The 26,523-nt window shown below is 42.3% G+C and overlaps 2 protein-coding genes across 15 annotated transcripts in view; one reads left to right on the top strand and one right to left on the bottom strand.

The window, feature by feature from the left end:
* NPNT (nephronectin) overlaps nt 1–25,431 on the top strand; it is a gene marked incomplete at both ends in the record, with an annotated part of 52,228 nt that extends 26,797 nt beyond the window's left edge. Inside the window, 8 exons of the mRNA XM_082316535.1 lie at nt 470–589; nt 5,507–5,641; nt 6,855–6,977; nt 8,927–9,250; nt 18,290–18,385; nt 18,782–18,880; nt 22,481–22,737; nt 25,336–25,431. Coding sequence (XP_082172661.1) covers nt 470–589; nt 5,507–5,641; nt 6,855–6,977; nt 8,927–9,250; nt 18,290–18,385; nt 18,782–18,880; nt 22,481–22,737; nt 25,336–25,431 — 1,250 coding nt within the window. The remainder of the gene's footprint in view (nt 1–469; nt 590–5,506; nt 5,642–6,854; nt 6,978–8,926; nt 9,251–18,289; nt 18,386–18,781; nt 18,881–22,480; nt 22,738–25,335) is intronic.
* Nucleotides 22,586–26,523, bottom strand: part of TBCK (TBC1 domain containing kinase) — a 158,008-nt gene continuing 154,070 nt past the window's right edge. For 13 of the 14 annotated variants that reach the window (XM_082316533.1, XM_082316531.1, XM_082316530.1 and 10 more), the window contains 3 exons: nt 26,288–26,487; nt 25,082–25,132; nt 22,672–22,864 (listed from right to left, as the gene is read on the bottom strand). The gene's annotated coding sequence lies outside the window, so the exon portion shown is untranslated. The other variant, XM_082316526.1, reaches the window with a different exon arrangement.

The raw sequence follows: 26,523 nt of genomic DNA, 5'->3' as shown, positions 1-26,523 counted from the left end.
TTGTCATCTCTCTGGAGATCAGGTTCCTACTTGCTTCCATAAAAGTGGATATTTTGAGTGTCTGGACAGGGAGAAGGGGCGAGAAATTACCTTTAATTAGAAATGCTCCTATTTTAAAATGGCAGTACTGTCCAGGAGGGTTTATGGTACATACTGGGCTTTATGTTCCTTATGGAGGCTGCATTCCGTGTTTGGTTTGTTTTTTTTTTTTTTGGTTTTTTTTTTTGGTTTTTTGTTTGTTTGTTTGTTTGTTTGTTTGTTTTCCTTCTTAGAGGTGTAATTTGTGGAAAGAAAAAAATTACTACATATGCATTTGCTGCTTAAAGCCTGAATGGATACCTGTCAAATTCAACAAGCATTTTTCCACTTCTATCATAATTATATGACGTCTTAATTCTCCAAAGTTTTTAGTCATTTTCTGGCACTGATCGGGGTCCTTATCTAAATATGTTCAATTATTTTTCCCTAGATGCCCTTTCTTGCTCGATGGCAAACTGTCAGTATGGCTGTGATGTACTGAAAGGGGAAGTACGCTGCCGCTGTCCTTCTCCAGGACTGCAGCTAGGGCCTGATGGAAGGACTTGTGTAGGTAAGTGATCAAATGTAGATTTAATTTTTTTTTCCTCCAGAATGTTTTTATCCTTACGCTGAATGCAGTTCAAGAGAGTTTCAGATGTATTTAGAATGCAGTTTAATACATGCAGTTTCAAGACGTTACTAATGAGAATTGAGATAGGCATGTTGCTCAGGTGCAAATTTGTGCAAATCGTTGAGATTTTACTGGGACAAGGTGAAGGTCTCCCAGTATTAATGGGATTGAAGCTACTGTCTTTCTTCCATACAGTGAAAACTCCAGATTAAAGTAAACTCGGGAATTCAGACTGTGTAAAAGTGTTTTGTTCCCACGTTCGTGAGCATGGAAAAGGTGCTTATGGTTAATCAGACTGTATTGTGCCACACTCCACTATGGTCTGAAGAACAGAGTGATGTGTGATTTCATTAGTCATTAACTATACAACCTGAGTGGATATGATGCTCCAGTGATTTTATTATTTATATCCAATGCAGCGCTACCGTTCCATAACCAGTAACACTTGCACTGAAAGAATGTAAGAGAATGTGGATGCCCTAATTATCCATTTGGGTATCGTGGCTGTCCACAGGGGAGGTGGTTCTCCAAGTGGCTGACCCATTCTGACCAAGAATTTATTGGCAAAGCAAGGGACAGATTCTAGATCTTCTGATGTGAGGAGCAGGCTCACCTCTAAGTCAGAAGCTTTCTGAAGTGCATGATTGGCATGTCGATGTATGCAAAAGAATGGGTGGAATGGGAGAAAAAACCCCACCATTGTCACATGCTGAAGGGATTGAATTGTGATTAATCACGCTGTGGACATTATGGCAGGCAGAGATCTTTGGAAGAGACTTGTTCCGTGCCGTAGTGAGCTGAGTGATTTTAAGTACAAATTCAAGGAAGTTATACCAAGTACAGAAATTTGCTAGAAAAATACTTGCAAGATTCTCCTAGTGTGCATTCTTATATTCAGGCAAACTTCATACTTTAAAACAAACAGAGTGCACTTTTAATGCCGAAGACTAGCACTCAGGCCAGTTATACGAAGCACTTTCAGTTCTTCAGTGTAGTTTTCAAAAAACCACTTTTTTTTCCAGAAAGGTGAAGAACTCTGTACCCACGTTTCAGTTGGGTGTGCGTCATTCAGGTTGATCTCACAACCTATTTTTAAAATTTTCCACAAAAATTTCAGAGCAGCCTTGTACAATACAGAGAAAGTAGTCACAGCAAGAGATGTCTGTCCTTCATGGGTCATAACATGATCCACTCCCCTTTTTTGGTAAGAAGTGATTGTGAAACGCACACTTTTTGTATTATTTCTCGATCAAGTTTGAGTTGTACTAACACCAGTAAATACCTCCAAGAATTGAAGCTAGGCTAAGGGCTATTTGGGGCTAGGACTGTGCCTTTTCCTCACATGTGTACAAGCCTGTCACCGCTGGGGAGGTGTCAGCTTCAGAGAGGGTCTGGATATTGCTGCAGTACAAATAGAAGTGTAGATGGTGGTAAAAGAAATGAAAGTGTGCATTGGCTACAGCTCATGAAATCCTTGTTTGAGGAGAGTTTGAAAGACAGCTGGGAATGTAATGCTTATTTTTAGCACAGGTGGAAATTCCTGTAGGCATTATTCTATTCTTAGCTTAACCCATGCTGATCATTCTCTTGTTAAAACGTTCCTTCCAGATAATCAGTGTAGAGCCACCAAACAATTTGGCTACGAAGGTAAATCATATAAATTAAATAACAATGAATTGAAAAAGAGTTCAGCAAAGAATTTAGTGAAAATATGGATTAATTGACTAATTAATTGATTAATGACTCTTGAATCAATAAATCAATCAGTGTTGCCGGCTTTTGGGATTGGGATTTTCATTTAATGAAATTAGCAGTATACACATTTCAGCTTCAGAAGGTCTGAAATTATTTGAGGACTGAAAATAATTATTTTCATTGTAAAATAAGTTCTTTCTAGTTGTCTTGGTTGTGTATAGAAACTTGAAAATATGAACTTGTAAACTTAAAAATCATACTATTTTTAAGTCAATTTCATAGCTGTTAAGTGCTTGAGTTGGAAATATGGTCGTACTCACAGCAGGAGAGAAGCAAGACTTTGTAATTCTGCTTCTCTGTTGAGCACTGACCATGGCACGCGTTAGGTGCTGTCTGTATTACGTGCCTTCGGAGCAGCTCCCTGGCGCCGAGTCTGGGCATGCACCTCCACGGCAGACCAGGCTGAGATCAGAGTACCAATCACCCCCTCATGCCCGGGTTTTCATAGGAAGCAGGCATGAGCCACAGCATGTTGCAGCAGGCGAAGGGAAGCAGCCTTACACCGGTCGGGCCCAGGTGGGAATTGGCATGGGTCCATGGACTTGAAAGAAGCCACAGTCGCTGTACTATTTGAGAACTGCAGGGAACTAATCGTAAGCACTTGCATACCAGCTTCTAGCTAATGATCGAGAAGTGTTTTTCCCAACAGTAACAAGTATCCACCCACCTCTCCTATTAAATGCAAGCAGCAGACTGTTACGTTTTTCCATTATTTTTGTGTCAGTTTTCAACAGTGTATCGATTAGCAGTTCAGTCCTGTATCTTTAGGATGTATAACTGCCTAGAAAATTAAACAATACCACTACAGTGCTCTCATCATCTAACATACTTCTTGCCTTTTGGGAATTTGCAAAAACATGAATATGTACAGAGGGAAAGGCAGGACAAGCTACATTAGGTTTTAAAGAACATAGTCCATGCCATGATGAGGTATATTCAGCGGCTAATCTTTTTCTTACTGAATTGGTTTTTGAAGTTGTGGTTTAAAGATTAAAAACAACAACAGAGAACCCCAACTAACTCACAGTAATCAAGAGTCTGAAATTTGCAGCCTTGAAATAATATTTTAATTAAGGACAGAAAATGGTGGCTTGTAAATTAAATAATGGTAAGGAACACGGTAGAATTTATAAAACTGTTAATAATGTACTCAAAGCCTAAAACTTTAATAATAGGTTCAAACCAAGAGGCAGATTTATAGGGAGATTCAGGCATGTGGAGAGGTGCCCAGTATTGGCCTCATTTTCTTTCTCCATCAGGCCTTTACTGCGGCATTGCAGAAATGCTCCCGACTGAGAGCAAAGGAGAGCTGCTGTGTCAGAGCAGCCTGACCGGCCAGGAGCGTGAGAGGCAGCTCAGGGGCTGCATCCTTGCTGTCCTCAGTAATTCTTCATGTAGAGTGGGACAGTGCCAGCAGGAGCTACTGGGGCAGCCCATCTAGCCAGTAATTCATGGCTTTAGGTCACTAGTTTTGGCTGTGGGAAACACAGCTTGGAGAATTTGAAGTTACATCTCCCCTGCCTCAGGTAGCTGCCCTAACTAACCAGCAGTTTTGTGGTAACGTTTTTCCTGTGTTGTGCAAGAGACTCAGGCTTTTCTCTGCCTTGTTCAGGCCTCTTTCACAAGCAGCAGGGCATCAATCACTTGGCTTTGTTTTGCACTCTTGACACCTGCCGCTGAAGTGCTCCTTTTGGGAAAAGAATTGCGTAGAGAGCAAAATCTTGCTTTCCTGATAGAGCTGCAGAGCAAAGGCTTGAACTGTGCTCTGTAGATAACCAACAAACGTCTGGAGCGGCGTGCGTCAGAGGCAGCCATGCATGGCAGGCCTCTGCCTCAGCGAAGAATGAGGGTTCAAGCACTCAGCAGGCTTCAGCTCGGTTTCCAAGGGCTACAAAGTGAGTGGTAGCGCAAGCAGCTTTTGTGGATCAGCCTGACCTCATCTGAGAGCTTCCCAGACAGTGAAAGCAGTGCTGGGTGAGCATGGGCTGCTCCCTGCGTCTCTGCCTGGCTTGTTAGTCAGCATGAAAACAGCATCTTCTGGGAGATGAGGGGCATCAGACATTTACTGAGCATCACCTGTGTCTTCCCACTCCTCTGTCCTTGCCTGGACGTCGCTTGCTGAAGCACTGCTTCAGGTCCTCCTGGGAGCCCCTGGCAGGGAAAATGGGAGCCATGTATCTCAGAACCTCGGAGATATTTTAAGGTCACTTAAGTAACCAACCTCTCTGTGAAAGAGGGGTCAGCTACAGCGCAGGCACTGCAGGATAACAGATTGCAAACGGCAGGTCCTCAAAAAGCATTTGGCCTGTGCTAACTGACTGGTAGGAGACCCAGAAGTACTGCACCCCTGGCATTAGCTTGAACTCTCTTTGTTTAGAGCAAGTCCTGAACAGATGAAGATTTCCTGATAGGCTCAGTGGGCAGGTCATGGATTAGAGACACCTGAGATTTTAAAAAATCAAACCACTTCCTACTGCAGGGTGATGTACTTTGAATATGCACGTATGACCTGTGCTACAGGAACAATATTTCACGCATGTTTCAGAAAAAGAATTACTGGGGTATTTTTTTATTGTTACTCTTTGTCTGCAAATCCAGGTGCTGTCTTTATAACCAGGCAGGGCTTAGTGGGACAAAAGAAAATTAGACAAATAACATGAAATAGCTTTTCTTCAGACAAATGCCATTACACTTTTAAGGGTGAGTGTTTTGAGGCCTCGAAGATGCTGTCGTGCATCCTGTGGGGAATTAGAGAACGTCTCCTCTCCAAGGGGAAGGGTACCGGGACGGCAAGAGCATAGAGCAAGCATTCCAAATTCAGTAGCAATGCTCGTTATGCCGGTGCATCTCTTGTCACTCACAGTATTTGTAAAGGCTTCTGGCACACGAGGCATAAAAATTTGGGCTGAACTGAGATGGCACTGCCAGAAGAAGTGCTCAGGTATTACTGCTGGCTGACTAGCTTGTAGCCAAAAGGACCTTATCAAAAATACTTTGGCTGTTCTTCTTCAGTTTTTCATTATGTGAAACCAGTTTAATTTAGATAGTATAGGTTGTATTTTAACTGCTATTAAGAATAATACAGTTCCTTTGTTTCCACAGATATTGATGAATGTGCTACTGGGAGAGTTATCTGTCCACGGTTTAGGCACTGTGTCAATACCTTTGGAAGCTACATTTGCAGGTGTCATAAAGGCTTCGATTTAATGTACATCGGAGGCAGATACCAATGCCATGGTAATAACAACTTATTTCTTATGTGTATGTAATAGACCTGCATGTTCTACACGGAAATTAATGGTTTAAAGAGGAATGTTTGCTTATTATGGCTGAAATGTCCAAGCAGGTTGTTTTATATTGCACTGCATCTGTATTTTAGGAAAGAGTGGATTATAGAAATAGACTGTGGAAAAGAAAGCATATATGCGGCCCCCATTCTTGTAACTGGTTCTCCTGTGGAAGCTAGTGGGACACCAGAGCTGATGACCCCAGGAATTCCTTTCCAAGGCCTTTGTCCCCACAGGTTTCGCTGTGCACAGGCAGTTGCAGGTTTGGAGCAGCGTTTGAGCTTAGGCTATGTCTGAGCTGTAACGCAGGTGTGCTCCGTGGCATGCCCCAAGATCCAAGATAAGAAAACGTGGCTAGAGCACACCCCAGATCCTTCCAACCCAGGCTGCCCAACTTTCCTTCCCCTGAAGACAGGTGGGGAAAAGGCAGGGGTTGGGGAATAACCTGTCTTTGTCTGGACATGAGACTGGAATGCAGCTGGTGTATGCCCTTCAACAAAGATGTTCCCAGGTCCCACTGTGTTAGTTTCCCAGGGCCTCAACTGGTTATGATCCTTTCACTGAAAAAAGGATCATGTGGAGGTAATGAGGAGTTGCTTTATGTTTGTTTAAGTATATTTTTTGGAGGGAAATCTCTGTGCAGAGCACTGCAGTTTGGCGATTTTTGCTTGCATCACTAACAACAAACATGGAAATGCCATATAAAATGTTTGAAGCAGTTTCTACTTGATGTAGAAACATCTATACAGATGTGTAATAGAGGAAGCATTTTATGAAAAAACAGTTTAACGCCCGTGTGATTAAGAACATACATGTTCCCATACTTAGTTTTTCTTTTCTTATCATGTCACCTTTAAGAAGTGGTTATTAAAACTGTGATCTCAACTGCAGTCTACCCACAGCACATGACTGAAGCTGATGCTAAGGTATAAGCTGAGCAACACCAGAGTTGCCCAATAGTCCCTTTTACCCTGACGTTTGTATCACCCCATTGATTTGTGACTGTCTTCCTTTTCCCACTGGCAATTTAGTTTTATTGTATTTTTCAAAATTAATAATATTTTCCTAATGACCATACTACTGTTCGTGTTTTTCCAGGGATAAGCGGAAAGTCAAGTTTCTTTGATGTAAATGATTTTTTTTAATGTAACTTTCTGTTGCAGATATAGATGAATGTTCCCTTGGCCACCATCAGTGTGGTAGTTTTTCACGATGTTACAATACACCAGGATCCTACAAATGCAAGTGTAAAGAAGGGTACAGAGACAATGGAACAAACTGCATACGTATGTAATGCTCCTTTTAAAAAAGGAATTCTGAAGTAAATGTGTCCCATGTTTTAAATTTTGAGATACAGCACTATGAGGCTCAGTTTCTTTTAACTATTTTAATACTTAATAAGAGGCCAGGGAATGTAGTCAGTTTTCTGAGTCTTAGCATGCCTTGGTAAAAATACCTTTCCCTGAGACATTTTCATAATTAGAAAGAAATTCACCTCTCCCTATTCACAGCTTCATTCTAGAGATTGCTTCAGGATGAGAACAACTGAGTAAGCAGGGTAGGTCTGGTCAAACAGTGCGTATTACTCATACCCTGTTGTTATGTACACTCTGCCACTGGCCCGTTTCAGCACCCCACCCCATCCACTCCCCACTGCTCCCCAGATGTGAGCAGAGCCGAGAGGGAGGGTTTCTGTGGAAGAATTCCCTGTTGAAGAATTCCCGTCCTCACCTCTCTCTTGGGAGAAGCAGCCATCCCCCTTGGTACCGAATAGGCCATTGGAGCTCCCCCATATTTGACATCCCTCAGGACTGTGCAGCTCTATGACATCTGCTGAATCTTTTCGAGGACGCTGTGTTCATACGTGGGTTCTGGTCTTTGGTGACTCACTGATCTCTTCAAAGAGCGGTACCATTGCGGACGTGTTTCCTTTGGCTGTAGCTGTCACGGTGATGTGATCTGGCTAAGGTGATCTTTCACAACCTGCGTGCTTGCAGTTGTATGTGGGCACACTTCACATGTGTTACTGGGGCATAGTCCTAAGGTGCGCTTTATACTTTAATATACCATAATGTAAAAACAGCAGGCTATTAAAAAAAATAGTAATAAAGAGGTGGCCGGAGAGAAAACCTTTTTACCTTCTATCATCAAACAATTCATTGTTTAACAAACAGTAGTTCTTCATTTTAACTGTGTGTTATACTTGAAACACTTGTACACAAAATATGTGACTAGAGTTCTTATTGGGCCTGTTAAGATCTCCAGCGAGATATAAAAGGCTTATTAAGGAATAGAAAATTATATATAGCAAAACAGATGTTCTTGCATTTCATGTCTGCAGAAACTCACTGTGTGAAACCAAGTTAAAATTTGTTGTCCTTTACGAAACATTTTGGGAGATGGTACTGTAGGCACAGTCACTGTGGTGTAGGTGGTGCTCAGTTCGCCTTCTCCTTTTTGTGGAGGTTGGAAAAAATGCCGTTTACTTAGTTTCCTAGTGTTTAGCAAAGGTAAAGATCTAAATGAAGGCTATTGGCATAGGTTCAATCTCTGTAAGATTATTAATGCTTATTGACAAGGAGAAAAGTTTAGAAGAAGTGGAGAGGTCTGAAAGATAACTTTCTTAAGCCAAAGGTATCTGCCCATCCATGACCAAAATGGTTGTAACATTGGGGTCTTACTAAACTCGCCTCCGCTCCCGAGTACAAACTTGTCCGGTTTAGAGGGCTGCTTAACCCACATCTTCCTGTCCATGCTTTTTTACTAACAGTGCTTTTGGGTAAGTTTTACCACCTCTGAAAGAGCGTTGATGCTTCAGAGGAGGTGGGGATGGAAGTCTCTTGGCCTTCAGTCATTCTGAATCGTCTCTAAACTGCTGTAATGAGAAGTACTGTCTAAAGGGATGTGATAATTCAGCAGTGCTGATGCTAAAGTATGTTTCTAATTAGCAGAAACATTCAGAAGAAGAGAAATGATTTCAACAAAGACTCTCCGTGTCACAATGGCATATATTGTTAAGTTTCTGGAGCGAGAGACTCCTATGTCCATTTTGGTCCCATTTTGATTCTCTTTGCAGTTATTCCTAATGTTACGATTGAACCACCTGGTCCATATCATATATTCAAGGGCAACAGCACGCTCCCTAAGGGAGGCAGTGGTATAACCAATAGGATTCCTGATGTTGGGGGCCCAAGGAAACCCCTCAGACCACCATTTGTACCTGCTGTTGTTACAGAAAGGCCAGTGACCAGGCCAACTCAACCTACACCTGGGCCAACGACTCATCCTACACCCAGGCCAACAACTCGACTGACACCAAAGCCAACCACTAGGTATGTGCCAGTGACAACAAGGCCAGTAACGAAGCCAGTGACGAGGCCTCCACCTCCAACACCACCTCAGCCTACAACATTAAGACCCACACTACCACCACAAAGAACTCCTCTGATAACAACTGAAGAGCCTTCACGTGTTCCCATTGAAACTACATCTTCCCAAGGAATTACAGATGACAACAGGATCCAGATAGATCCTCAGAAACCCCGAGGAGATGTGTTCAGTAAGTAATTTTACATATCCTTTCGTTTATCAGAATTGTAGATGCAGTGAGGTGAAAGCGTGCGCTGTACTGTTTGGTTTTTTTGGAACACTTTATCAGTGAGAACAAAGACATGAAACTGAAAGCGTTCATATGGTAAAGCTGCACAAATAATTGATTTTATGACCTAACAAAAATGTAGGGAGGAAGTTCTGGATCAATTCAACCAAAAATTTCAGTTTTTCTTCCTGAAATTATTTGTGCTTATATCATACTGTATAAGTGCTTAACCTAAGAATGCTTTCAGATGGAAGTTTTGGGAATGAAAGACGTTTTATTGAAAAACAATGAAATGCAACATAACTCAAAAATAGTTAATGGATTCAAATTCAGGGAGTTGAGAGTCACTCTTAGACAGCATATTTCCTTAGCTTTAAGAATGGTAAGAAATGGGACCATGTCTGATTACCTGAAGACTCTGTTATGTCACCTTATTGTATCAATTCAAATGGTCCTGGATGTTCATGACTAAGCAATGGCAAAATTGCATAAAAATAGCATAGAGGCTAATTTTATGGACTGCATCTATGAAAATGGATACATGAAAAGCTAAAGATACTAAAGATTCTCATAGCATAAACACACGTCATTTTAAGAAGCTTTTCTGAAAGCTACAGCACCATTTCTGCGCCAGCTTTAGTGCATACCACAGAAGACATTACTGGCCCATGCAGAGTTACGCATATCTGCCAAGAAATACTCAACACCCGATTTCATCTTCAGTTCTGCTGCTAATTTTAGAGATGGGGAGGGTGTGCTGGATCAGCCCTTCTCCTTCAGCTTGATGTACAATAAAGCTGCTGAAGCAGTGTAGTAGGAGGAAAAGTTTGCTGCCTCAGAGCAGGTGTACAAGCAACGTGGGAGTTTTTTTCCGGTTGCTTTGGCATCTGTGCGGTAACTTCTTGGGCTGTGTTCTCTTAGGTCATTACGCGGTGAAATACTTCGTTCCTTCTAAAAAATGGTTTGTTTTCGCTGTTGACATTTTATCTGTTGTAGACAGTTTGGTAAATTTAAAATGGAGACAAAAGCTGGCTTAGAATTTGGGAAGATAAATCCTGGTACTGCTCAGCGTGCTTTCGGCTTTTTCAAGGTTATTTTTTAAACAATCTGTATTAAGTTAAAATATAAAAACATTTTTATGTAAAATTCTAAAAAGAAATATAGTAAAGACTCCCAAAACTTCATGGGAACCAATAGTTAAAAATACAGAATTCTGTGGAAATTATTCCAGACTCTAGCATTGCACTTCCCGGGCTGTCTCGTGTTGCAAGGATTCTCTGGAATTCTAAAGCAGAGGGATAGTTTTCAGTTATTTTAATGAAGTCATAACAATCATCTGTATAAAGCTTATTATTTACAATTAGTCTTTCTCTATTGTCCCTAGAGGCTCTATTTTGAAGCTAATGCTTTCAATATGTCTGCTTCAGATACAAGGGTTTGGCAAGTAGGGAAGTTAAAGTGTTTGTTTTCTGACTGTAAGCTTACGTTATGGTACATACAACAAACACAGGAAAAGTTGATCTCTGCTAAGTGTTTATCAACTGTTTAGGCCAGCTGCCACCCTTTGAGGTTTGTGATACACATACGTAGCTTCAAAGGCTTCAGCGCACCGTACAGCGGGATTCCAACAGCTCAAGCATCAGCAACTGTTACTGGCTTCAGTAGGTAACGCCGGGAGAGAGAGCTCCTCAGATCAAGTCAATAGATATGTCTTTAATCCCATATTATTTCTTCTTCTGTCCCCTGCCAAAGATATACTTGAGGCATATATGTGTGACATAACTGCGGGACAAGGCAGACGCTCCACCTGTGCTCTAGATGGTAGGAATTTGCGTGGTGCTAGTAGTGGAATCCTTACGAAGCTGGTATCATCTCTTTTCTTTCTGTCTTCGTCTTTCTTTCATGACTACTTTGAAAGTATCATCCAGGTAGTGGTCACTGCTGTCCCCTCCCATCTTTTCTCTGTCCAGAGGAATTTATTTAGTGAGTGCACAAAAGCATTTGGTTAGGATTTGAAAACTACAGTCAGGTGCAGAACAGTTCTGGTCCAGAAGAATGTGCTACCTCGTCAAGGAAAGCATTGCTTGTAGAGGAAGGTGTTACTTTACCTGTTGAATCCTGTTACTGTAGGAGTTTGTGGGGAAGGGGAGAAGTTACAATTCCTCATGTAGGACATCTAGCAAAGCAGGTAGAAAAGTTACAGCCACATACATTACTACAATGGGATGTGCAGGGCATGACTCAGCTTGTCCTTGCCTGCTCTGAGACCTGCACTCGTGAGGATGATACAGAGATACTCAGTCATCCCCAAATGTCGTCACACCAGAGGTTCAGCAACACGGGAGCGATGCTGCCAGGCGCTGAGTTCCTGGGCATTAGCTGGGCTGCAGAACTGGCTGCATGCGTGCCCGTGGCCAGTGGCAAGTGCAAGATCAAGCGCATTAGCTCAAATGCCTTTCATGTTAGCGTACAGATGTCATGTGCATGGGCAGGTTAAGCTTCAGGTTCCTGCTGGCGTGCTGCAGGCCAGCCCTGCCCCTGCTCCAGGCCCGTGGGAGGGCAGTGCCTGACTCCGTTAGGCTGCAGCCGCTCTGCGTGAGGCACCGCAAGCTCAGGACGGCAGTGCTTCCACCAAGCGTAAGCCAGGGCCTCTCGAAAAGCATTCCTCACAGCCAAACACAGTGTTAACAACCACGATATTAAGACGATACAGAATTTTAAACTGAAATAACTAGTAACACTTAGCTAACCTCTGATGTGCTTCTTACCTGCCGTGTGGGTGTGCCACCCCCCAAAAACGTTTGTGGATTTTTCACTTGCCTCCGTATTTCCTCAGGGAAGGGGCTTTTGCAGCTAATTCCTTCAGCTTCTTTAAAACTGTGGCTGTTTTAATCTCACCTACATCAGACATCTTTGTGGTATTCCTGGGCTGTGGATATGAGCTAATTTCATTTGGCTTATACTGAGCCTCTTTAGGTGCATTTCCCCATGTCATCTCCTTCTCCAGTTGAGGCAGCAAAGAAGCTCAAAAATGAATTTGCACTGTGGTCCCCATATGCCTACCTGAAAGGAGGAAAGAAAGCCTTGCTCTTGCCGCCTTTGCTTGTTTCCCGTGGGAGAATGCAGGCAGCGATTCAGTCGTCTTATAACACTCATTGTCTTGGAAAACAGAGGAGGATCCACTCAGATCATGAAGTAGGACTTAACTTCAGTTTTGTGACGTCTTCAGAAGAGTTACGGTGTCTTCTTAGATGGCTGCTTCCTCACGCGTCGCCAAGGGCTGTTGTATCCCAAAGAGTCGCAAAAGGTAGTGTTTTATCACACGAGGATGGGCAAAACCCAGCACAGAGAGCACTGTAGCCAGCAACCACTGGCAATTCTGATCTTCCAGCCCTTAGCATCTGCTGCAGACCTCAGTATTTAAAGTTGTGTTTTTAAACTAGGTTATCTTGTGATGCATGGACTTTTTCCTTCCTTTTTTTCCCCCCTCAGGCTCTGAAGCCTTAGCCTGCTTTGACAAAGCAGCGTGACAGTAAATGCTGCTTTGCTTAGCCATCTGAATAGGTGCTATTGCCTAACTGCCGTTCTGTTGGGCAACCCATGGCAAAGGCGTAGTCGGTGGCTGTACACCGATAGATGTCCTAGTGCGCTAGACCAAATCATGCAGACATACTGGTGGTCTAGGACTGGGCCAGATCAGGAGAGGAAACATGCCTGGGCAAGTGTACTTGTTCTCTGCAAGCATCTCTCAATTTTTAATTTTTCAGTATTTAACCTTTTCCTGAGCTTACCCTTGGTGACTCATTGCTCCTTATTTTCTCCCTTTGTGATATTTGACCTGCCCTCACACACGCTGAGTAAACTTGTCCTAAGCTTTCACTTCAGAGCATTCTTGAATGTGCTGCTCAGCTTGAAATCAGCTGAGGACCGGTGAAGTTGGTCTGTTCAGTGGTGACAGAGCACAAACGATAGTAATGCTGATAATGTTATTTAAATACCTTTGCAATTTTTGAAAGGTATTGGGTTGTTGTGTTTCTTTAGGTGTTTTACCCCTTTTCTAAAAATGCCTGCAGTGACTTTGGGGAGCTGCTTTTTCAGAGAACAAAAAAATGAGTATTTTTTTAAAATGGAATTCCTACACTTGGCCTTTGAACCACTTAGTCAGATGCAGACAGTGGAATCTGGCACCAAGGATAATCTTCTCCTGTTATGGATATGGGGGGAATGGCAATGAGGGAGGAATGCAGCGATGGCTTAATATTTAACTATTTCAGGACTGATACAAACTACAGTGAAGTACAGAGGAGTCTTTTCTGGTTACTCAAATGGATAAAATCTCTAACAAATAGAACGTATTTCTCAATAAGACTATGAGTTTCTGCTACCATCGGGATCTGGGTGATAATATTGAAAACATAAACTTAAAGCATAATAGTAGATATCAGCAGAGCAAGAACAAAAACCCTTATCTGTATTAAAAGATAGTTCAGCAATTTTCCTTCTTAGCCCTTAGTGGAGCTGAAAAGATAGGAATTAGGAGACTTTTCTCATAACAGCTATTAAACAAATTTAAAGATTGGATTAAAACTTGATTCTTTCTGCTCTCCCTTTCAATGACTGAAAAGTCCTTAGTGCAGTAAATGCAGTTGTGTGATCCTCGAAGCTGTTGAAAAAAGGGAGATGCTAAAAGCAAAGAATGCAGGTTTTGTTATTGCTTGATATCATTAGAGTAGCATCATTTTACAAGAGCATTTCATTTGTCTTCACTGGTCTGGCACCTATTAAAATGTATTTGTCTTAATATTTAAGCATTTAATAGAGGCACTTTGGTCCTGTTTGTACTCTGGAGCTAAATCGTAAGATCTAGGAGGCTCACAAATGACACCCTCCATCAATCTTCCAGCTAGTTTTATCCCCAGATCTGATATGCAAGCTTCTGTAGGCGACTTATTTTAGCTGTGTTTCCCTGAAACTCAGTTGTCACTCTGCACCTCCTGAATAGCTGCTCACAGAAAAGCAGGCAGGTCACTCTTCAGAAAATCTGCTGGGAAGATACAGAATCAGATGATTGATTTAGGTCAAAGTTAACGAGCCTTGTAACTGCCCGAGAAATGCAAGATTGGACTTGAGAGTGGTCGCACGGTACCACCATCTCTCCCCTCTTACGCAAATGGTACCGTAGAGGGTGGGACAGTCCGTGAAAGCCCTTCCTGAAATAACGCTCACTGCAGAATTTGAATTTGCAGAGTTTTAGGCAACGGATCCTGGACACTGCAGGTACCCAGCTAAAAGGGTGAAGGGTACGTCTCTGTTGCCCCTTCTTTTTAGCTCAGCATATATCAAAGTCTTGGAAGGACTTGGAAAACAGGACCTACTCTTGTTTATGAAGTCTGACTGACCTCTGGACTACCCTTCCTTTTAGCTATTTTCTACTAGTGCTGCATGAGATCTCATCGCTTGTGGGGTTTTTTTGGAAGTGGAATTTAACAACTTTCAATCGTAACTATTCAGTCAAAAAATCTTTATCCTTTGTTGTTGTTGATGTTTTTAACGAATGGGAAGCGTGGTTATGATTATTGTGTGGAGTGGAATTGCATAAGAACGCAGTGTTTGTTGTAAGGCAGAACACTGCGTTATTAATAGTAATAACAATTACTAATAAGACGAAGCTGCATTCCCTGTTTTGTTTTGGTTTTGCAACACCAAAACAGTGATTATTCTGTAGTTACAAATAACCTGACGTATGTACCCACCATCTCTTACACTCCCAAAGTCAGCAATTAGTAAGTAACTGAAAAAAAGTCCTAGTGTTTTCCCAAAGGATTAAAAAGCTGAAAAGAAGTCAGTCTGAGGCAGTTATTAAATGTTCCCCCCCACATTCATGCATCTATGAAGAACTTAGCTCATGAACTTTGAGAATATGGTACTGTTGATGTATTGGCTCACTCGGAGCTTATAAAATTCTCCAAGAAAAAGAAGCCAAGTTTATATTTAACAAGCTTTATCAAACCATTGAAGTTAAGTGAAAAGCACACTGATACGCTATATAAAGTACACAGAAAGGGCTTGGAAAGCTTGCAGAAAATAATTGTGCCAAATACTTTCTCCCACGATCGCCACTCAACATATTAGTCATTGTAGCAAAAAGAAGCGTACACATGGATCACATTTAGAGTCCTGCATCTCTTGTTTCATATCAAGTGCACATTCCTCTAATTAGGTCTGAGCACTGGTGTGACTGGTTTAAAGCTCTGCAACACGTTCTTCTAGAAGTTCATAATAACGGGGCTTAGAGAGGACTTTAGAGAAAGGTTCTGAAGAAATATTTTATTGTAGAGCTTTAATTATAGGCAAATATCAACTTTAATTTGGAGAATGCTTGTATGTGTGCACAGACGTAACTCAGATTTGTATGAAATAACCGTGCGTACAGTGTATATGTACGCCGCGCTCAGCAGTTTTGAAGCAAATTGCCGTTCTTCATTGCTCGTTCTTCATAGCGTAGGAAACGAACAGTATCTTTTTTCCTTAGCGCAGTTGGAGAAGAGGAAAGGCAAGGTGATAGTCCCTGGGGGCGCGGCATAGACGTGTCTCCTGCGTGGAGACCGCTGCACTCCGCGGGGAGCAGCAGCCTGCAGCGTGGTCGTAAGGCGAGGCGAAACTCCGCTGTGAGGGCTTGTCCGGGGGGCAGTGGCAGTCAGAGCACTGCCCTGCCAGAAGTGACAGTGACTAACTTACAGGATGCTGTTCGTTTAGCAGCCTTTGTAAGTAACTACTCCTGCAAAATTTGCCGTCCCAGGTGGCTGGCCACAGTAAGCCCAAGCAATTGAATTACCAGTTTTTAACATCCCTGAGCAAACCCACCGCAGCCGAATTCAAACGGTGCGGATAGCTGCCGTGTGTACCGCAGCGGCGGTGGTCGAGGCACACGCGGACAGCTCACACACATACCTACTCCATGAGCTACTGCTCGTGGTTGTCCGTGACTGTAACGCAGTTAGAGCAGTGTAAGAGAGTGTACGCCGTTACGCGTCAGAACAGCTTGTACCGCCGTAAGCGCCTCTGCGCAGCTGTGCTCGAGCGGTGCGATACGCTGCTTCGGCTGCCCCGCCGAGGTAGAGCTCTTAGGAAGGACAGCAGTGCACTGCTGGGAGGGATTGAGGGTGAACGATGGTTTTAGAGCATTCCTGTTTCAAGTTTTTTGCTGCCTGAGGTAAACAGATTTTTTTTTTTCTGTATATAATCGACTGTAGTATTTGCACATAAATGTCCTGCAGGGTGATTATTGGCCTAGGTGGTGTGGACTGTGCACATTTGTAAGGTTTCTTTCATGTTAAATCTCAAAATTCTCATCATGTAAGCAAAAAACCACATTAAACAAAGCAGCAAAAATATTGTTACAAACAATGTATCCTTAAAAATTAACAGGCCTTTACTACCCAAGCCAACCTGAAGTCCTTGAGGCTGTTTGAGCATTAATACCCTAGACTGTAAATAGACATAATCCAAAATCTACAAAAAAAAAAGAAAAAAAAAAAGATGTAATGATTCCAAAAATGACTGTAATACTAAGGCGTTAATCAGTTTCCTAAAGACTTCAAGCTTTTTATTTATTTATTTTTATTATACAAAATTTCCATCCAAGATCTGTAGCCTGTAATATTACTTTTAAAATACATTAGCATTTGGTCGACCTTTTATCAGGCTGGTTATTTTGTCCTAATTCCAGAAAGCAGGAAGCTACTTCATTCTTGTTATAGGTTTTCCTCTGTCTTCTGGCTGTCCTCTTGCAGCAGTGCTATTTACATGTTGTCCTAGTGCAAAAGAAGGTCCTTCTTACCTTTGGTTTGATTTCCTGCAAACAACGGTCCTGTATTTCAGTTTAGAACTGTAAATCACCCCAATTCTTCTTGTTCTCGCTTGCCTAAGAAGCCTGTAGAGACATTAAGATACTTATTTGAGCACTGCAAATGGAAAAGGTGTCAAGTTTTTAATAGATAAGGCCCTTACAAATACCGTAGGTGTCAGAAGTGGACATGTCTGAAACACATTGCTACTGTTATTAATTATGTGCTAGACCTGCCTCTAAAAGAGGAATTTCCAAGACAGCTCTATCCAGTGCAATCTGTTTATCTCTAGCTGACAGCTCTCCATCAGGCGCGATATGGGTGTGTTATTTCTGGAGACTTACACAGACTGGCACAGCGCTTTCAGAAGTAAGTCAAAGTCTTTGTAGCCACCTGACTTGGGCAGCCATCGTTCCCGCAAAGACCTCTTAAATTCCACGTTGTCTTGGCTGCTGAATGTCTAATAACCTCTGGGCCCGTTAATCACCGAGAGTGTTCCTTCTCCTTGCAGCTGAGAACAGCAGCTGAAGGACAGACTTTGTTGGAAAGCAAAAAGTATAATTACAGTTGAATTCCAGGTTCCGCTAGAGCTCCTCCTCCTCAGCTCAGTACAATGCTGGTAATGGTTGAGGGAGCTCTAACCCTTTGCAGCCAGGTGGATCTACCTTCAGCTGTGTTTCAAAGCTTAGGTGCCTGTGCGGCCTCTTCCAAGTACCACTGCCTCCTGTTGAGATTCCCCTGCGAACATCTGTGGAAGGTGAGTGGATCAGAAAGTTTGAGCAAGGGCTTCAACGTGGCTTTATTTTATTGAGAAACCACTATCTTTAAAAGTGCATTTGGAGGGGAATAGCGTGCTTCAAGGTTAAACCTATTTTTTTTCCCCCTCCCTGGTTAAAAAGGAGCTTTCATTTGAAGAGCCTTTAGCGGATTTGGAATCATCTTTTACACTGCTCAGATAAATGTTACAACATACATCACAAATCACATCGGCATAAAGTTTATGCATCTTCCTGTCAAATATAATTAACTATATTGAATTCTCCAAGAAAAGCACAATGCCCAGAGCTGCTCTGCTGGTTTTTATTAAAGATAAGGAAGTAGGTCACTAACTACCTTTATCTCGCTCATTTCTGAAAAACTACTTTTCTCGCAGTTCCACGCCAGCCGGGAGTGAGCAATAATCTGTTTGAAATACTTGAAATTGAAAGAGGGATTACCGCCGATGAATTTGAAGCAAACGATGACCCAGGTAAAGATCACGTCTCCTGTTCGGGGCCTAGGGTTCAGGATTTTTTGACATTTCTTGGGTTTTTATACATTTTTACAAGACTCCTATGTCTTATGCCCCTTGTTTAAACTATGCTTTGTAAAAAGGAAAAACCCCACCACATAAGGGAACCCGTATAGTTTTATTTCCTAACAGATTTAGCACAAAAATAGTGTGAATTGTTAAGAATAACACTACCATCCTTTTTATTGTTTTGCTATTTTTGTAGATTCTTTTTCTAGTGCTCCTTCTGCTGCATTTAATTTTCATATTTACTTACTAGTGCCAGCCACAAGGGAAACGGCTGTAGTTCCCCAACCGCAACAATCAAAATCACTTTTTGTTTTTTTTGACCACCTTCTGCTCTGTTTTGCCTAGGTGTGCTGGTACACAGCTGTAATTTTGATAGCGGGCTGTGCGGGTGGATGAAGGACAGAGATGATGACTTGCACTGGGAACCAGTGAGAGATGCGTCAGGTAGGATGCCTGCGTACGATCGCATCCTGTGGTTGAAGAACCACCCAGGCTTGAGGCTGATGACAGTTCTCGCGTTACGCTGAATTTACACAGCTTCTGTTCCCTTTAGTTCCGGGATATATTTCACACCCACGCCTCTTATGTGTATAAAAATCAAAACCGAGGATTCCCAACGTGAAAAAGCAATTGAGAATTTGGACTTTTATCATGGCTGCTATCTGTACAATAGGAATGTCTTTGAGGGAGTAGTAAACGTATTCAGTAAAAGGTTATCTGTCTTAAAAGAATCAGAAAGAAGAAAAATGTAGACACAAGAACAACTTTTATTTATGGTGAAACAAAGTTTATTTTTCAAACCACCATGCAAACACACTTATTTCTATATTACTAGTAAAATTATAGAAAGTGATGGAAGTAGTCTTTGTTCTGCTGCCAAATATAATGTTCTAAGTTAACCTCTCCGTTTGATTTTATGGAATTCTGCTCTAAGTTACAGCAACCTGTATATAGGAAAACTGTTAAGTAACTGGAAGGAAGACAAGTTAGGCGCTCATAGGCAGAGACTTCTGAAAATGGGTATGGTCGAGACGGTAAAAAGTGCCCTCGCAATGAATGTTACAGGGGAGCATGTACGAGCCACTTGCAGAGTGGCATCGGCGCGGGTGGTCAGCCAACGCAGCAACCCCTCCCACTCGCACACCCACGCTGCTGGAAGCGAGCTGCAGTTTGTCCCCTGCTGCCTTCACTGCGCGGCACAGAGAGGCTGGCCGTCCTTGCCTGCGCGGCACAGAGAGGCTGGCCGTCCTTGCCTGCGCGGCACAGAGAGGCTGGCCGTCCTTGCCTGCGCACCCTTCCCCCAGCGGGCTGGGGATTAGGCACACATCTCCGGCTCCCCGCAATGCCGGGATTACTTCATCCCCAGAAGAGCAGCCTTTGAAGTGCACAATGCTTACATTATGCGAGGGGATGGCAGACTTGGGAAGAAAACGCGCTCTCGGGCGGTGAGATGTTATAGGTTACGTTGAGGGAGGGTGAGGGCACCGAGAGCCACGTTCCTTATGCCCCACCTCACCACAGATGTCTGCCCTTACGCTGCCACTGATGAGACGGTCATTTGCCGCCGCAGCGGGTGACCTGGCACCTTCCCCGGGCTGTTCAGCAGGCGCGGTGGAAGTGCTGTCTTCACTTCCCGGGCAGGCCCCCTCCCCACCCGCAGGCAGGCTCTGGTATTTTGTGTGCTCCTCACGGCACTTAAAAAGGCTGGTGAATGACTCCGACAGCAGAGCTCCTTCCTCCTGCAGATGAGAACACAGGTAGCGCTCTCCTGCTTGCAGACTGGCATTTTAAAAAAAGATCACACAGAATTCAAACGTCTTTTTGAAACAATGGATTTAAAAACGCTCTGAGAAAGTAAGTCACTCACGGCATATTCATTATCTGTACTCAAAAATTGTTGTTAATACATATAAGTTCCAGAACTATGATTTTTAACTGGCCTTTTTTTTTTTTTTTTTTTTCCCTCCTGTGTTGCTTTCCAGTCAGGACAACCACAGCTTTTTGTTTCCTGTGTATGTTCTGCTGCTGTTGACATAACCTGTTAAAACTAGTCCCTTGAAGTCACCCACCCACTTCCTCCCGTCTGGAATACCTTGCTGCAAGGATTTATTTTCACAGCTTGTTCCCGAGTGTTTGCTTTCACCTTTCAAAGTTTGCTATTTATTGGTTTATCAGAATCTGCATTTTGAAAGGTGCCGTGCTGAAGCCTTATAAGCTTATCTTGCATGCAGAAAATGCTGATTTGAGGGGACCTTTTCCTGCAGGGGCTTGCCTACCGCTACGGTGGCTTTGTGCTTACCTAAATCTGTTTCCTATTGATTGGATTCAGTCACTGTAACTATCTGAAACAGAGGCAGGTCAGTACTTTTATAGTGTTATAATTGTATTTGCAACAAACAGGTGCAGTTATTTAAACTCTATTACGCTTATTTTAGCAGTTAGTGACCTTGATGCGAAAACAGTGCATTAAAGAAACAAAAACAAAAACAAAACAACCCAAAAAACTTTAACAGCTCCATAGACAAATGGATCCCACTTCATGCCCAAATGCAGATCTGGGGCCCCAGACAGCAGCATAATACTTTGGTCTCAATGAGCTTTAACAAAGCAAAGAACTTAAAAACCTATGTACAAGTAGTGAATTGGAGACAAGGTTGGCTTTCCTTTTAGGTGTGTGATGAGCCCTGGTACATCGTCATTAAAACTCACAGCTTTTGAGGGAAATCATTGTGGCTTTCAGAAAGAAGCTTTCAAAAAAATAAAGCTCTGGTTGAGCAGCAGCAGGGTGACAATTTAAATGAAAAATATTTTTCTATTCTATAATTAAGTAAAGACCGTGTATGCAACAATATTACAAACCCCCAATATTTCTACATCATTGGTTTCAACTAAGGAGCCTAAATGCCACCTTTACCTTAAGTAAGTTCATTACGCTTGCATTTTTTGATAAAAAAAGTTTAAAAAATCTGATCTCATTTTAAAAAAAAGATTCTTAGGTTCACAGTAAGGTAAAATTTTTTTTTTAAATCTTTATTTTTTAAAAGTGAACCCTCCTCCCTTTGGTAATTTCAAATTTTAAAGTTATCATCCACTTTGCAAAAGTTTTCATGAGAAGTACAAAGAAAAAATACAGGTGTGGGTTTTCTCCAAGATGTGAAGTCTCGTTTTGAGTGCCTGTAGGAAAGGGGTTTGTTTTTTGGTTTTGTGGGTTTTTTTAGGTTTAATGAATGTTGCCATACCCGAGATCCTCTGCTTTTCATGTTCGAGGTGTTTTTATGAAGGCACCTTTACTTCATACGTGATCAGAGATAACATTAAGTTAATAATATAAGTTAATTAAGTTAATTAAGTTAATAATTAAGTATGTATGTTCACTGACAACTTACTACTGTTAGAGAAGACTTCAGGGAGTGTACCAAGTTAACAGCCATTTGGAAATCATTACTCTTTCTAGCCTTCTCTATCTAAGCCAGATTAAGAGTTTAAATTATGGTTAAATAAAAAGGCTATCCATGTTTGCTAATGTACACGCTTTGAGACTTACACCTGTTAACACCGTTCCCAAACAAAAGGAAAGGGAGAGAACCGTAGCTCAGTTACACGCTAACATTTACGCTGGCCTTCTCATCCATCTATCCAACAGCAAAAAACTGCAGCTTACAAGGAGCATAAATGTACGCAGTAGTTTTGGTGTCACCGTGTGTTTAAAATCACGCAGTCATCAAGGGGTTGTCAGAAATGAAGGAATACGTGAAATTCTCATTTCCAAAAAAGGTAGTACTTGCTTTGTAAAAAAGAAATTAGGTGGGCAAGACCTAACCTGCAGTAATGTAAACAGAAGACCAGCACTGTAAATCTTACCCTGCAGGAGGCAGATCCATCAGTTCTGGTTCACGTTCCAGCAGCTCTATGCCTTATTTAAGACTCACTGGACCTTGTGGAGCCCTTTTTTATTTTTGACTTTTTAATGACTCTTGTGCATTTGGTCCTGCAACGTAGTAGAATTAAAAAAAACCCCAAACCTAACTGCTTTTTCTTTTGCAGGGGGACAGTATCTTACCATCTCCGACCCCAAAGGCAAAGAAGGAAGAGCCGCGCATCTTATCCTGCCGTTGGGTCACATGGCTCAGGCCGGCGACTTGTGCCTGTCCTTCAGGCATAAGGTGCCTGGACTGCATTCTGGTGCCCTCCAAGTCTTTGTAAGGAAAAACGGCGCTCACGGACCAGCTGTTTGGGGAAGAAATGGTGGCCACGGCTGGAGACAGACACACATAACTTTACGAGGACTAGGCATCAAGAGTGTAAGTACCAATGCATCTGCTGCCTTCTGGTTTTTTTGCGTGAGAAGCTGAAGACACTTAGATGGTGTAGCACTGGACTGTTTGTCTTCTGGGTCCATTTTCAGCCTGTGTTTTACTTCTTTGATCCCTGCCAATGGAATCACATTAAGGATAAGAGAGAACTTGTGCGTTTTGTCAAATTAGTTTTTTGCAAAAAAATCCCACCTACAGCAATAGACACGTAGGAAACTACAAAAGAGCCTGGACTGAGCTACCTTGTAGAGCCTGTTTTCAGGGAATTGCCATGTAGGAAAGAGCAGTTTAATGAACAATGGCATACTGTACATGGATTTCCAAAAAGCCTGGATCAGGATTTCTCATGAACAATGCTTTAAATAATACAGTGCCATGAAATAGGAAGAATCATCCCCTGTGGATTAGTAACTGGCTAAACCAGGGCAAAGATACTGAAAAGAAGTCATTTTTGATAATGCAGGGAGGTTACCTGTGCTGTCTCACATGGTTTTATGCTCTTCAGCACATCTGCAGCTGATCTGGACAAGGAGGGAAATGATGACCTAACTATGCCAATAACACAAAATGGTTTAGCGCAACCAAAAGAAGCTGTCTGAGGCGCCATGGAGAATCTGTTAATACCTGGAAACCTTAGAAACATTGGGTGATAAACTGATATATCAAAAGCTCAGCATTTTTCTTCAACCTCTGCTTAGCTTTGAAGGTAGTTTCTATTTCAGATCTGAAGAAGGGCCTTGTGTGCTTCAGGGCCTGTTTTGCTCTGATTTATATCAGGTGGTCTAAAAAAAGGTCACACATCATAATGTTCATGGTGGGAGCAGGCTACAACACACACACAGTGTATGGTTCTAAAATTAATATTAAGGCTGGAATTACTGCAGTTAATTTTCTGAAAACTTCACCTCAGCAAAAGTAACAGAGACACCTGACCTTCTGTTAGCTGTAAATGAACATCAAACTGAGGATGTGGAATTCTATTGCAGGTGAACAATATATTTGCCACATTCTTACCCTTTTCCACCAAGTTTAATGCTTCTTGTAATCCTCAGATAGAGCAGTTCATTAAATAAGTGTGGATTACTGACATATTGTCTGGCAGAAAAGCAAATGCATTTTAGAGAGGGCAAACACGACCGGCAGTCCCCCCTTGCACTGTCCCCTGCCTCTCTCGACCACCGCGGCAGTAGCTGTCAGCGTGGCTCGCCAGGCGTAACCCATGGCTGGCCCACGCACCAGAGCTGCCTCACGGCACCTTACGCAACCGTCGCGTTTGGGATCTTTTCCAGCCAGCACGGGGAGCCTGGGCTGCTGACCTGACCCACTGTGACATTTATTCCAAGGACCAGGGAATGAGAGAAAACTCTAGGTAATCAGGGAAGGCCTCTGCCACAGAGAAACTAGGAAGAAATATGGCAGCTTTATTTTCTAGCTAATTAAAAACCAAAAGCAACTAAACACTAGTGATTTAAGGGGGGCCTACTGGAAACCTGAGGAGAATATGAATGGAGACCAGAACCCTTCGTCACACTTTCTAATGAATTAGCTCTGTGTAAATTATTTCTTAAAAAAATAATTAATTTATTCAACACAGAGTTGAATAAAAAAACTTTCTAAATTTTTTCTAAAAAAATAATGCAGTATGTTCAACACAGAGTTTCTCTGACCTCCTCTGTTCCTACTCCTGATTTGAAAGTGTGCTTTCAGCAAGCATCCAAGTTATTTTTAACTACACAGCTGAATTTCTGATCTATGATCTGTATTAACTCTTTCCAGCTCAATGATAACAGCCGAGTCTCGCAAAGTTTTGCTGTAGGCTTCGAATAATTTTTAAGCCATGGTCAAAAACACTGACCATATTAAACAGTTCAGGCTTCTGAATCTACAGCAGTAGCACAGGTGAGCAATACTGATTTATGGTAAGTGTTTCTTAAAGTCAGCTGGCCATTCTGCGTATCATCTGATTTATGCTCCAGTCCTTCTAGTCAAGCTTTATATGTGTTGAATTTTCCTACTCAGGCTAAAGCTGGCTTGCTAATGACCTGCTTCAATCCATGCCCAAAGTTCTGCCGCCATTTTGCGAGGAGCCAGCAAATTTGATGGATTTATCTATAGCTTACCGCAAGTCTGCAGGAGCCAGAATTTGTTAAATATAAGATGGGTGTTTCTAGTTCCCATCAGTAAGGCAGCTGCAAGGTGCTTTAGCAATGGAAGGCTCCATTAGACAACGTTTTTCAGAATACAGAGGATTTTATGTGTTTGTCATGAGGGACAATGAAAACAGTGCAGAGATGAAAGTGTCCAAGATTCTCTTACGTGGAAGTTATCTCACCTCAGCAGCTGGAGCAACACTGTCCTGAACTGCTGGTTCTTCACAAAGATCCTGCCAAGGTGAAGAAGGGAGAGGATCAGAAATAGAAAAAGACAGCCATAATTCTGAGCAGAATAAACAGGCTTTTGTGAGTCAGTTACGATTGCCTGAGCTTTCTTATGCTTTTGCTTCCTTGCTGTTGAGACCTCTTGCAACCGAAGCTTCTTTCATTTTACTTTATTTTTGCACTCAAATTGTTCTATTTGTCTTCCCAGGTTATTTTCAAAGGGGAGAAAGGGAAAGGAAGAACTGGGGATATTGGGCTAGATGATGTGATCTTGAGGAGAGGACGCTGCTCTGAAGAGCATTAGCAGAGACAATGGACCAGCACAGTCATCTCCTCTAGCCCTTCTCATGCTATTCCTACCAAGCTTTGAAACAAAACTGCACAAAGAAGAAGAAAGAGTTGGAGAGTGACAACTTCATAGTGACCTGCTAAGGGCAATCTCACTGAAACTTCACTTAAAAACATGGCGAGCACCTCCCAGGATTCAGGAACTCCAATCTTGTGCTGTTTCTTTCTATTAATCCTTACCCCTTAAATCATATTTTGCATGTAGTAACTTTATCCCCTGTTAAGCCTGGTGAGTGCTCACACAAAGAGCACTTGTGAGAAAGGGAGAATTAATTACAAATGGTGGCAAAAGAAAGCTCCAGCTCAGAAAGTTTTAGTGTTAACTGATATTCGTTATCTTCCCATAGTGCTACTCTTTCATTGATTAGATTTGATAGACAGTGGGATGGGTCTGGCTTCAGAGTCACCTCGGATTAGCGGAAGCCTGGACCTGAACTTTGGCGTACTGCCACCGACCTTTGAAGAAGGGTTTGCTTCATATTAACTAGCATTTATTTTGGTGTTGCATCTGTATTAACAAAAAGCAGTTATCTAGAGTAGGCACTGCATCCTGTAATGTTGCTACTGCTGTGTTTTGTGTATATGTGTATGGTTATTAACATATTTATGTTTTTAATATTTACAGACTCTAGTTGCAAGGTAATTGGCAGCTGTGCTTTCTTATTGTACAAGACAGGAGTTCAGCATATCCTTTGATCCCGCTGGTCGTGCCAATAGATACGTTACCAAAGTCAGTTAATGGTGCTCATTGAAAAATGCTGGTGCCGTTTTTCATGTTGTAATATGCTGAAGGCAAAAGACCAAACCCTTACCTGACGTAAACTGGCATCTGATAACGCTGTACAAGTTTGCATTTAGCTCAGGAGCAAGCCCTAAAGGGCTCTCAATCCCGCGAGAAACTCCTGGTCCAGTTGAAGACTGAGCAGCCTGGGGAAGGTAACTTGCGTCTTGTAAGACTGAGCCCGTTGACAGCACCGGGAACGTTCCCTTCCCACGGCTGGTACGCAGGGGCCTGCGCGTAAGCAAAAAGGGCAGCTGCATTAATGCT

Source organism: Platalea leucorodia (genome assembly GCF_965183815.1).
Source record: "Platalea leucorodia genome assembly, chromosome: 6".
Lineage (NCBI taxonomy): Eukaryota > Metazoa > Chordata > Aves > Pelecaniformes > Threskiornithidae > Platalea > Platalea leucorodia.
The sequence above is the reverse complement of the archived record's forward strand: the minus strand, read 5'-3'. Positions and strand labels throughout refer to the sequence as shown.